The 11,580-nt window shown below is 39.8% G+C and overlaps 1 protein-coding gene across 1 annotated transcript in view; it reads right to left on the bottom strand.

The window, feature by feature from the left end:
- USH2A (usherin) overlaps positions 1–11,580 on the bottom strand; it is a gene marked incomplete at its 5' end in the record, with an annotated part of 567,922 nt that overhangs the window by 131,086 nt on the left and 425,256 nt on the right. The window contains 4 exons of the mRNA XM_025209559.1: positions 4,602–4,800; positions 7,274–7,428; positions 7,916–8,113; positions 8,532–8,742. Coding sequence (XP_025065344.1) covers positions 4,602–4,800; positions 7,274–7,428; positions 7,916–8,113; positions 8,532–8,742 — 763 coding nt within the window. The remainder of the gene's footprint in view (positions 1–4,601; positions 4,801–7,273; positions 7,429–7,915; positions 8,114–8,531; positions 8,743–11,580) is intronic.

An 11,580-nucleotide genomic window follows, 5' to 3' on the forward strand; every position in this document is an offset into this window, starting at 1 on the left:
ATACTACTAATGATTCATCACAGTATGAAGATAGGGTTGACCAATGATAGCCCTGTACTATCATCCACCATCTACAAGCCTTAAATGGAGTCTATCTGTATACAGAATAATTTCATGCTATTTTGTCACACAATTCTGGAGCCTTGTTTTCTAACTGTTACTTAAATGTGTCCACAGAAACTATTGATAAAGTACATTATTTTGGATAAGTTCTTTAGTCAAGGACAAAAATAGAGTTAAGAATGATTGGTACAATTTTCAAAGCTACTGCTGCTGAAGAGGGCACTCTTAGCTTTCTTTTTGCAGCAATAGCCCTAATTATTTTATAGTCAATCCTCCCCTCCTGCTTCTCCCCCCCACAACACAGAGTATTAGCAGGCCCATTTGTAAAGTAGTAGTAACACAAAGTGAAACAATGCCATAACTGACATCCAAATTGTTCTGTACAGGGTAGTGGAAATGTTCAGTAATAAATGATATAAAAAGGTCTTTTATTGACAAGCTGCCATGTGCTGTTTGCATTAGAGAATATGAGAAGATGATGGCTGCTGCCCCCAGGTCCCAGTGGCATTCAACTCAGTGAGATAGCAGAAAATGCTTCAGTTTACTTAAAGCATTGATAACACCTCTAAATAATTAACTGAGGACTTCCTGTCTTCAATTACTTAATGCTTTTTTTAACATCTTGAGAGGATTATAAGCAATTTATGGATTTCACATGATGAGTGCATTCACCGCTATTCCCACAAAGCATTTATGGGATCATGTTTCCAAAGCTTTGATGTAATTAAAAATAAGCAGCAAGACAATGGTGCAGTGGCAAGGTGCTAGCCTTCTTCTCTGTTATTTGTAAGGCCCTAGATTCAAAGTCTCAGGAAAGACTAATACTACGGCTTCATTAACGTTCAACTGTTGCTCTGGGAAAACCAGAGGTTTTGAAAAAAGATGAGAAAATCAAAACACACATCCACAGGGGCTGAGACAATAGTTAGTTCAAACATTTGAGATTATGTGCGAAATAAGCTTGATTATTTTAGCTCATTCTGTGAATTTAGAAAGTAATAATTATCCAAGTTGCAAAACCACTGTCATGAATCCAACAGTATGACCTAATGCAAGGCTTGATTTTTACTAACAAAAGAAATGCTCCCCATAATTTTTTTGTTGGCTTAGCAAGACAATGCAGAAAAGACTTACTAGGATGGCTCTACTGAAAAAAAATAGATTGTTCCTTATCTTTCCTCCCTAGCAAGTGCCTCTGAAAAACTATTTTGTTTGTACTCATACTAAAAATGAGGCCCTTTGGAGGCAGAAACTGGTTCTTGAGAGGGAAATAAGGGCATTAGTGAGGTGGCAGTGTTTTCTAATAGGGTTTCAGTCAGTGACCTTATGGAGGTCATCAGCCCTTCTTCAAAAACAGATTGCCAGCCTCTCTCAAAGAAGCAATTCTAAAGTGATTGCACAAAAAGCCATCTCTGTTTTGATGATCTTCCTAATTACCCCAATCCTAATCTCCATTTATTAAAGAAGACAACCGAGTAAAATGAACCCGAACAAATCTGGCAGTACCCCAAATACTCAGATTTCCTGGTACAGTCATTTTGGTTTTAGAGCCAAGTCTGATCTATAGCCTGCAATTGGTCTTGCTAGTTGCTCATTTCTTCCAGACATGGCCAAAATCAAGATGGTTTTACTGATAATTTTGACACTGCTCACCACAGCATTTTATGCTCTCCTTCCTCTTCTTTGATAGATAAGGGCGCCTTAGACTTTTAGGGATGAATGCAATGCCTCTGGTACAGTTGCTTAAGTTACTTATTTCACAGGACCAAGGAACTGAAGTTGCTTTGCTTATTTGATGCCTTAAATGGGACTGGGGCTTTGGAGAGGGTGAGCAAACTGAGGCTCAACTGGAAAAGCCTGAAATAAGGCTGATAATTTGGGAAAAGTAATGGTGGATTATTTGCCCATCTTTTATTACACTGCTTAGAATCTGAGGGTATTATTAGATCTTAGCTGCTTCTGAAAAAGAAAGCCTTGGACTTTAATGTGAACTACAAGTTTCTGGCAATGCATTAAATCACATTTTTTGATTTGGTGCCTGAATAAGGTGCCTAAATATGGATTTGGGTGCCTAAAATATGTAGTTGTGTTTTTATGAGAAGTAGGGAGCAGGCTTGAAATAAACCCTCCAAACCTTAATATGTGCGTGAAGTCTAAAATCCAGGTTTGAAATTTTATGGTAAAGTTCCAGCCCTAGTTCACAGAGATGGAAGAACAAAATGGGTCAGGACTCCCCCCTCCTTCTGCCCTCCCCCACCCACCAAGTACCCGCTTCAATGGCTGCTTCTACAATACAAAAAGCAGTGAGGATTCCCTCAAAGTAAGGAAATTTAGAACAGTGTGACCTGACAGAGCTGCTCTATATTGTACCTTCGTTAGGTATACAACCTGGAACCCCTTTAAGGGAGCTCTGCCTTTTATTTAGCCACATCAAGCTGGTAAGCATGAATCCATCAGAGCTTGGGACTGAGTGCACAGAATTTTATTGCTATATCCCTAATTCTTTTTCCAAGCAAATTGTTATGAACACATTTTAAGCAGCATTTTTTGTGGAGTCCTTATTTCTTTCATTATTTAAAATCTATACTGAAGTGGAAAAACTTATGGCACATGGCTATACTAACTGAGATAAAGTATTGGGATGCTTTGAACATCCATCTAATTGTAATACACATTGTATGGATTTCATATTTGTGTATGGTACTACTATGGGGGAATTCTATAATTTTGGGTGATCTTCAACAGAAAGGGCGGTAGCTATACCATTAGGACCCCCAAGACTGCAACTAAAGTTAGAAGGAAAGAAAACTTTAAAATATATACTTTCTTAAAATACACAAGTGCAGAAATATGACCTCAGATTCAGGGTCTAATAGGATAAAAGCAAAAGTGTCTGAAAGTTAGAATTTTACTCTTTTGCTTGCCACAAACATTTCTAAATTCAGTTTTGTTTCATTGTGTCACAAACTATTGCTAAGAGACTATTATATGAAAGCAATACTTCTTTAATATCAATGTCAAATCTTCTGCACACTCACTTTATTGACTCTTTGGGATTCTTTCAAAACAAACATTCTATAGTAGATGTTCATGAGTTCCTGGGAAATTGCTAAGAGTGACAAATGCTTCTCTGAATATTTTTCTTTATTGAACGCCAACAAAATGCTTGGCTGAGGGAAAAGCAAGTTGCTATTGCTATAACCAAAGGGTTTATACTCTAAAATCAGTTACAGGAAAAAACATAGAACAAAACCCTCAGACGCACCAAGCACCAGCTGACAGGTCACTCCCAAGCTGATTTCACAGTTTCTGTTTTCCTGTAATCTCAAACACAAGAAACCATAGCCTGTTCTCCCTTATACTGATGCAAATCCAGAGTATCTCCAGTGGAATTCTCCATTAACACTGTGTGGCAGAGTGCAGAATCTGACTTAGAGTATACAAAACTAACATGTCTTGTCTGACACTTTCCATCAAGTATGTGTTCTGCATTGATATATATAGCATATTTTAATGTTTGGAAATTAAATTCATTATTATTAACAACAGAGAAACAAGAGACACCAGCTGGGGAAAAATGTAGTAATTAAAATAGATTAAGGTTTGTGACACCAACTGAAAATATTTCTTGAGCTGCAGGCAAAACTTGGGATCTAAAAGTTACACAGAGGTGGTGGTATCAATATGGTGAGAAGTAGGGGTGTGTGAAATGGGCCATATTCGATTTGGATTCGGCATGAATTGGGGACAGTGATTCGATTTGTTGATTCAGATCACTGTCCCTGATTTGATTCGGCCAAATCCAAATCTGAAGATTCGATGCTGATTCAGAAAATCAGTGATTCAGCCACAGAAACAGCTTTAGATGTTTTTTCTATATACCTTGAGGTACCAGGCATGGCTCGTGAATGCTGCAATGGTAAGGACAGTTGGAGCATCCCACAGGAGTGCAGGGGGCCCCCGCATGTTCAGCGGTGGACTCGGCACTGGGCCGGAAGTACTTCCGGAGGGACACACCCTGCCCCCCCCCACTCCCATCTGGCTTGGCAATCAGCCACAGGGAGACCCTGGGTGTCCCTCCAGACCCAGAAGGCACCAGTCACCGAGCTGGGGCGGGGGGGCTCGTGCTCCCCGGCAGACCCAGAAGTGGACCAGAAGTGCTTCTGGTCCACTTCTGGGTCCACTGCTGAGTGTGCTGAAGACCGCCCCATGCTCCTGTAGGACACTTCATCCACCCCAGCATCTCAGCATTCATGAGGCACCTGGCACCTTGAGATATGTAGAAAAAACATTTAAAGCTGTGTCTATGTCAAAATCACCAAATCTTTCCAAATCTCTCCGAATTGATTTGGAGGCTTCCAATTTGATTCAGAGAAATTAAAGGGTCTCCTGATTTGATTCAGATTTAGAGATTCAGCCACCAAATTGAGCCAAATCTCCGCCGGATCGAATCAGCAACCAAAGCTTCACACAGCCCTAGTAAGAAGGTCTTATATCTGAGAACAGGGCATTACCTTCTCAGAGCTTTGCATCCTTACCTGATACAGTATACTGCATTTTGCCTGCAGTGTCAGTGTATATAAGCCCTTTTCCACTTTGATTGATCTGGTACTCTCTGATGATACCATTTGGTTTCCTGGGTATGGTCCAGCTCAAATGCAATGCTGTTGAGCTCAAAGCAGTGACTGTTGGTGGCTGAACACTCTCTGGGATTCCTTGGACAGTGACTGCAACTACCTGAAGACACATGAATTAAACAGCAATTTATTGTAATAGTGCACTAGATACTCTGATCAATGAGAATGTCACTTTTGTTTTAAAATGTTGTTGTTTGGTCTGGCATATCATTACCAAGGGCTTGAAGAACTAGTTACTTTCCTCCTTCCCCCCACCCTTCTTTTTTCCCAATGAAATCTGACCTTGAATACATTACATAAGTCTATGTCTACAGTTTATAACAACAAGTTCACAACATTTCAGCTGTACCGTATAACACAGGATGAAACAACAAAAAACGTCTTGTTAGAGAACTCCTGATAACTCTCTTCCATATGGTTCCTCAGTGTCTTTGCATTTTAACGGCCTGATTTCCTATATTTTAAGCACCAGTAAACATGGGGCTAAACTTCCTTGCATCCACTAAATCTGAATGTTATCAGTTCATAGCTGCTGATTCTAATTTTTTTTAAAGGACCCCAGAAGGCTTTCAAAGGACAGTACAATCTAGAATTCACTCAGATCTTTTCAAAATTGAAACAAAAAATAGGTCAGTTCTAAACTCCAAGATGCACAGAAATGTAAAACTGGAAGGGTCTCCCACGCCGTCATGTCTAGTCGTCCCCATTTGCAGGCAAATATTTGTCCACAGGATCATCCATTCTGACTCACTCCAACCCCCACATACTACAGGAACAAAACACCTTGTAAAAACAAACTCTCCCACATGCCATAGGTAAAAACCACAGGACAACAGAGGACCACCATATCCTGGTGCTGCAGTGACAGAGAACGTCTCAGGTTTATATGCTCTGAGGTATTCTTAGCATGTACCATGTTGCAGAAAAAGGGGTACCCCCCAACAGCCTTAGCCAATCATATTTTGGGGGGAAATTCCTCCAAACCCTAAAATTTGGTGATTAGCATGATTCTGAATGCATGAGCAAGACCTTCCAGACAGGTACCTGGGAGGTTTCTGAGTAGCAGTAGGAGCACCAGCTGATCCTAGCTAATCTCTCAGCTCTAGATGTGGTTAATGTCCAACACTTTAGTGCTTCCCTCCTTCCCCATATTCCCACCCCCCAAAAAAATTCCAGAAGCCATTCATGAGGAAAATTAATTTCTTCATGAACCCTATTGGAAACCAGTAGAAGGTGTCTATGACTACCAGATGCCTTACATAAGGACAACGAGGTTCTCTTAACTCCATTATGGGGACACCAATGACTATTATACACTTCTGTAATTCCGCAGATCTCAGGAGTGTTATTTCTGATGTACTCTGATATAAGAGGAGAATTTGGTCCTTTGCTTTTATGAGCTCTTAGGTATTTTTATTATTACTATTATACATGATTTATATGTATATATGTCCTTGACAATATGCTTGCTTAGTGGATGTGATGGTATCAGCATCTCATTTCAGAGATTATAACTACAAGAGTTAGCTTATAAGAGGTGGATAGAACAGTTACCTCCTTGTACTTCTGGGGTGATTTTTGCAAAACTGCAGTTAGGCAGGTTTGAAAAGTTTGGTCATGATTTAGAAGAATGGTCTCACACTCAAATCAGTTGGAGGACCTAATTCCCTGCCTTTCAGGTGCTTGCAGACTGTGCTGAAGCTCTGACCATGGAGGTGGGGCTTCTACCCACAGTGCTGCTGGGGCTCCAGCCCATTGGCTCTCTCTGGTTCACTGGCTGCCACCATGGGACAAGCCCAGCTGGGGCTCTGACTGCAGTGGTGGAGCTTCTGTTCTCACTGGGATGCTCATTGCTGCTGCAGGAGGAAGCCCTGCCACTGTGGCTATGAGTAGGGCAAAAACCCATGGGCTGTATGAGAAGGGATGTTGGAGGCTGATAAACAGTTAGAGAGCAGAGTGAAAGACAGATACATTGTGAAGCTGTGATCAGGAAAAACAGGCAAAAGATGCAGTGACAAGGAGTGGGGAGAGAGAAGAGAGAAAATATGAACGGAGGTAGTAGTGTGTATAGAAAGTTGAAGGTGAGGAGTCTGAATCTGGTGCTGCCACTGGAAGCCACAGAAGGGATATAATGAGTGAAGCTGTGATGAGATGGCTGATGAGACTGGAGCAGCATGAGAGAGAAAAAAGAGGTCACAGTCATCCTGATAAGAAACAATGAGGACATTAATTTGTGTAGTCTTGCTTTTTGGGAAAGAAAGCATATTTTTAACATTCTCTTTTGTGCTTGACCTAAGTGTGCTCCCTATTTAATATATCACTTTCAGTGTCATATTTGCAGGTTTGAAGGGACTAAGGTATTACTTATCAATTGGGTCTTCATGCTAAAATGTACAAATTGGGATTTAACCCAGTCACCTGTTAACACAATATTTTTAAACGAGTCACAAACAAGCTATTGTTGTTTTTCATACATTCACCCATACGATGCTTCAAACAATACCTTTCCAATGGCATTTTTATGATGCCAACATTGCTGCTAAAACTACTCCTATAAAAATAAATACACTGACCTTGCTGCTGTCTGTACAACCAGCAACAGTACAGGCTCTCAGCTGGTATGAATACTCTTGATATGGCTGGATACCACCTGTGTCAAGGAAGCTCAGTTCTTTTCCTCTAAAACGCTCCATCCCATTTCGGAAAACAATATAGTGAGTGATAAGACCTAAACCAGAAGAGAAAGTTTGCCACTGATCACAGTATGGCATGTTCAACTCAGAATTTTCACTCCAAAATATTACAATGACATTTTTAAGAGACCATCTTTAGAGACAGCCACTTCATTCAAAGATTGCTCCGAAGAATCCCCCAAAGTACTGAATACTATAATGCCCTGCCTTTTTCAGAAGCCCATTCCCATTAAATCAAGTAGCTTTTTTTGGCAGGGGAAGAAACCCTTGGAATGAGCCAGCACAAATATCCTGAATGTAAGAAAATAGCAATATGAATTTGCAAAACAAAAAACAGAAAAACTCACATGCATGCTTTTTTCAAATAGTGGAGGAACAAATATGAGAATGATATCATCACTGTAGACCATGCTGAGGTTAGCTGTACATACTAATATGGCTGTGAAAGAGATTCTCATAGACAGGTTTCATTCTATTAGAACAGCTGGCATAGGAAATACCATTTTTATGTACAAACAATACCATTTGGTTGAAGCGGTTCTTTCCATTTTAGAAGTATTGCATCTTCCCGATTGTCTACTTTGGCCCATCTTGGTGGGTTTACAGCCTGGGGCACATCTTGCTGAGTTCTAGCTCTGCTGATTTCACTGAAACCTCTTCCATAGCTGTTCCACACAGCTACCCTATACTCATAGGTGACATAGGGGTCCAGGTTCAGGTCTAGAATAAGAAAAATGACACAGTCATGTAAATCATGTATAAAAGCCCTGCTCATGACTAATTTTTATTAAGGTACACAAAAAACTTTTCATCTCTAGGTACAGTATATGTCAATGGGACTATTCAAATACTTATGCTCACTTAAGCGGTGTCCTCAGTCAGGACTTAAGGAAGGAACCCACTGAAGACAATGGTAATGGCAAAACTTTCACTGACTTCAGTGGGATCAGGATTAGTTCCTGTATGGTTTCACCTGCCTAAAGTTACTACCCAGGCCCTGGCCAGGAGATTAGTGTATGAAGAAAGTCCATCATTACTTTCTTTTCACATAGAACACGTAATGAAAACCAGGTCAGAAACTTGTATTCCAGAGTGATTTAAATGTCACAGAAGAAGCAATGATCCCATTTCCTTTTACCTGTAAATGAATATCGGTTTGGGCCTCCACTGTACACTGTCTCCTCTGCAGTTGGACAGACATCTTGATTGGCCTCTTTTTCTGTAGCGTTCTGAGAGCCTTTTACCCAAACACAAATGTGGGCACTTGAATCAAAGTCACACCTCCCACAATACGCTGTTGCTGCCATGGATATGGGGCACAAGGTATTAGCTTTACATTGTTCTTCTACCTGAGGAATATACATTATTTTAAATGAAGAGATAAAAAGAAACTGAAACTTATCTTCCTTACCTCTCTCAGTGAAGAGATTTGAAAATGTAAATGTCACTGTTCACTGTCCTCTTTGAACCAACACTCTTATTTAGTTAGAGGAGAAAGAGCAGACTGAGCCATTCATCCAGATCAAATAGATGCAGTGAGCACCATACTTTTTAGAGTTTGGAAGAGAGCCACACACAGAGCCTGTGTGTCCTGCTTTGCCATTAGTGTCCTGCTTTGCCATTAGTGCTTCCAAAAACATTACAAATTATTCTGATGTCCTTTTGCTACAACATCAACAAATCTTCTTACTCACAGGAAGCCTAGTTAGCTGGATTTATCAAAAGGGGAAGAGTCAACATGTATATGAAAGGGAATACAATGCTCTCCCACAAACTGAATGTGCCTCCTTTGTACGGACCCAGGCACAGTGGATGTTAGCAGAGTTCCAGCCCTCATACATAGCTGTACATAGACACAAAGGCAATTAATCATCACAAAAATGGTCTTTGTACTACTCAAAATGAAAACTCAGTATAAAGCCCAGATAAATGGTGCTCCACACCCCAAGCTTGCCATAGTTTTACTGCAGTATGGGTGTCCACAGCTATGGATGAAGGGCAGGATTTAGCCCATATTGAACAATCTATACAATTGTAAATGCACATTTAACAACAATTTTAATGGGAACCATTTCCAAGAAGCCACAAGGAAGAGAAAAATAACTCTAAAAATATATAGACAACTTCAGGAAGGAACAAACTGTAGTATTTGCTGCAATTATTTTTACACATTAAGCTATGAACTTTAGAAAGGAAAACAAATTAATAGCTCATATGTGATGCTTCCTTAATTCACCCTATGACATAATTTTGTTGGACGATTATCAAACGTTAAGTAATGTTTATTCTCAAGACTTGGCAGTTTCTAATGAAATTACTTTGATATATATTATAAGCCAGTATCTGTCCTAGAATTTCCATACTTTCAATATTAGAATTGTCATCTATTTGATATATAGAGATTTACCATCCTGTGTAGTGAAAGCGAGCAAAAAATCATTTAAAATATGCACAGCTTCCTGTATTTTAATAAATATATTTCACTAATTTGGAAATGGCCAAATCTTTGCCCAATTGTTTGGTGAGAGACGCATTTAACAAGGGATTACCTAGTGTTTTAATCACTGCCCCTTTCAGCCATTTTGTTTCGCATAAACTAAGTGCACTGGTGAGCTCAGAGGTGACTCACCTCTCTCTGGGAGCTGATGATTCATTTTGAGTACCAGCAAATGCACTGATACAAAGGGGAGCTCCTTTATTCCAAAAGCAGGAAGACTAGTTTGTGGATTAAGGTGACAGACAAACAATAGATAGGGCACCAATACATGGAAGAATTTAGGACTGGTCTACTTCTTAGTGTTAAATTTAGTGAAAAATCTCAGAACTATTAAATTTATTCTGCCTCACAGGCAGTAATGCAAGAGGTGGGTGAGCAGGACATCAGCCTTGAGTATTGATTTACATGCCAGAATGGCAGTCCCCGAGGGGTCTGTACCATTGCTAATGTCTGTCCCACTTCATGGAGCTTGCACCATGGCAGCAGCAGCTGCCCATGGCCTATGTGTGAGGACATAAGTGTTTGACTTGCACCAAATTCCTAGCTATGCCTCTGCTTGCCAGGCTCAGAATGGACCTATTTTTAAATTCTGTACTTTTTTTTCAATGTATATTTCTTTTTTTTAAACTATTTTGACAATCCTTTTGCTGTTTTCAATATGGTAAACAAATATAGGTTGTCTAAAGACATCTATAGATGGTTGCAACTAAAATTTTTTGGAAAAGGCATTTTCCGAATCTTTTTTTTCAGAAAGAGCAATTTTTCAACACAAAATTGTGTTTGAAATATTTAGACTAACAGTGATAGTGAACGAAGAAAGTGAATGAAATTAAATCTTTAGCTAAACTATGCACTCTTAAAAACCTATAGGTTTTGGATCAGAATGCATGATCTCAGTTGCACAAAGTACTAAGCACTCATGAGAAGCTGAATGCCCATTGTGCCATTTACTGAAGCTGCTGAATTGGACACTATAAATCCAACCAGTTCAATGCTCATGATTTTGTTACTTTTCAGGAATCCCTCTGCACAGTCCTTTGTAGAAATGGGACCTAGATGTTTGCTAGAAAGCAGAATCTTTAGGGAATGTAAATGGGCAGGATAACTCTTCATTCCTTTCCTCATAATCTGGAGATTCTCTAGCTTTATCATTAATTTTTAATAATTAATAACAAAAATATGTCAGATCAATAGCTAATTCCCAGACTTCTGCAGCACAGCATCCCAGAAGCAAGTCCCCACAAGTAAGGAATCTAGAAGGCCTGGCATCTGGTTCAGCTAATCCGTATATTTTAACATTTTTCAAGTATTTTCCTTTCTCAGCTCCCTGTTAGTTTTAGAAGTTGTTAATCCTACTTTTCAATAATGTTCATGTTGAAGACAACTTTTAATAGGATTTCAGTATCTTGGCCAGTTTTGACTCATGGTTAATTTAATCCCCCTCTTAATCTATTTTTCTATTTAATGGAAGCATTTTCAGAATTCTGCTCAAGCAATTCAGGAGAAATTTTGAGTAGCCACAGGGAGGGCCTGCAAGCCAGGTATCCTGGGCTCTAGTTTCAGCTTTGCCACTGATTCTAGGTTCAGCTTTGATCTGGGTGAGCAATATATAGCCATGTTTTCAAGTGGCCAATAATTTTTGATGTTTTAGCTGGGGGGGGGGGGGGGGGGGGGAGGAAGGCCCCTCCTT

This window comes from Alligator sinensis, unplaced genomic scaffold, assembly GCF_000455745.1.
Source record: "Alligator sinensis unplaced genomic scaffold, ASM45574v1 scaffold842_1, whole genome shotgun sequence".
In the NCBI taxonomy this organism is placed as follows: Eukaryota; Metazoa; Chordata; order Crocodylia; family Alligatoridae; genus Alligator; species Alligator sinensis.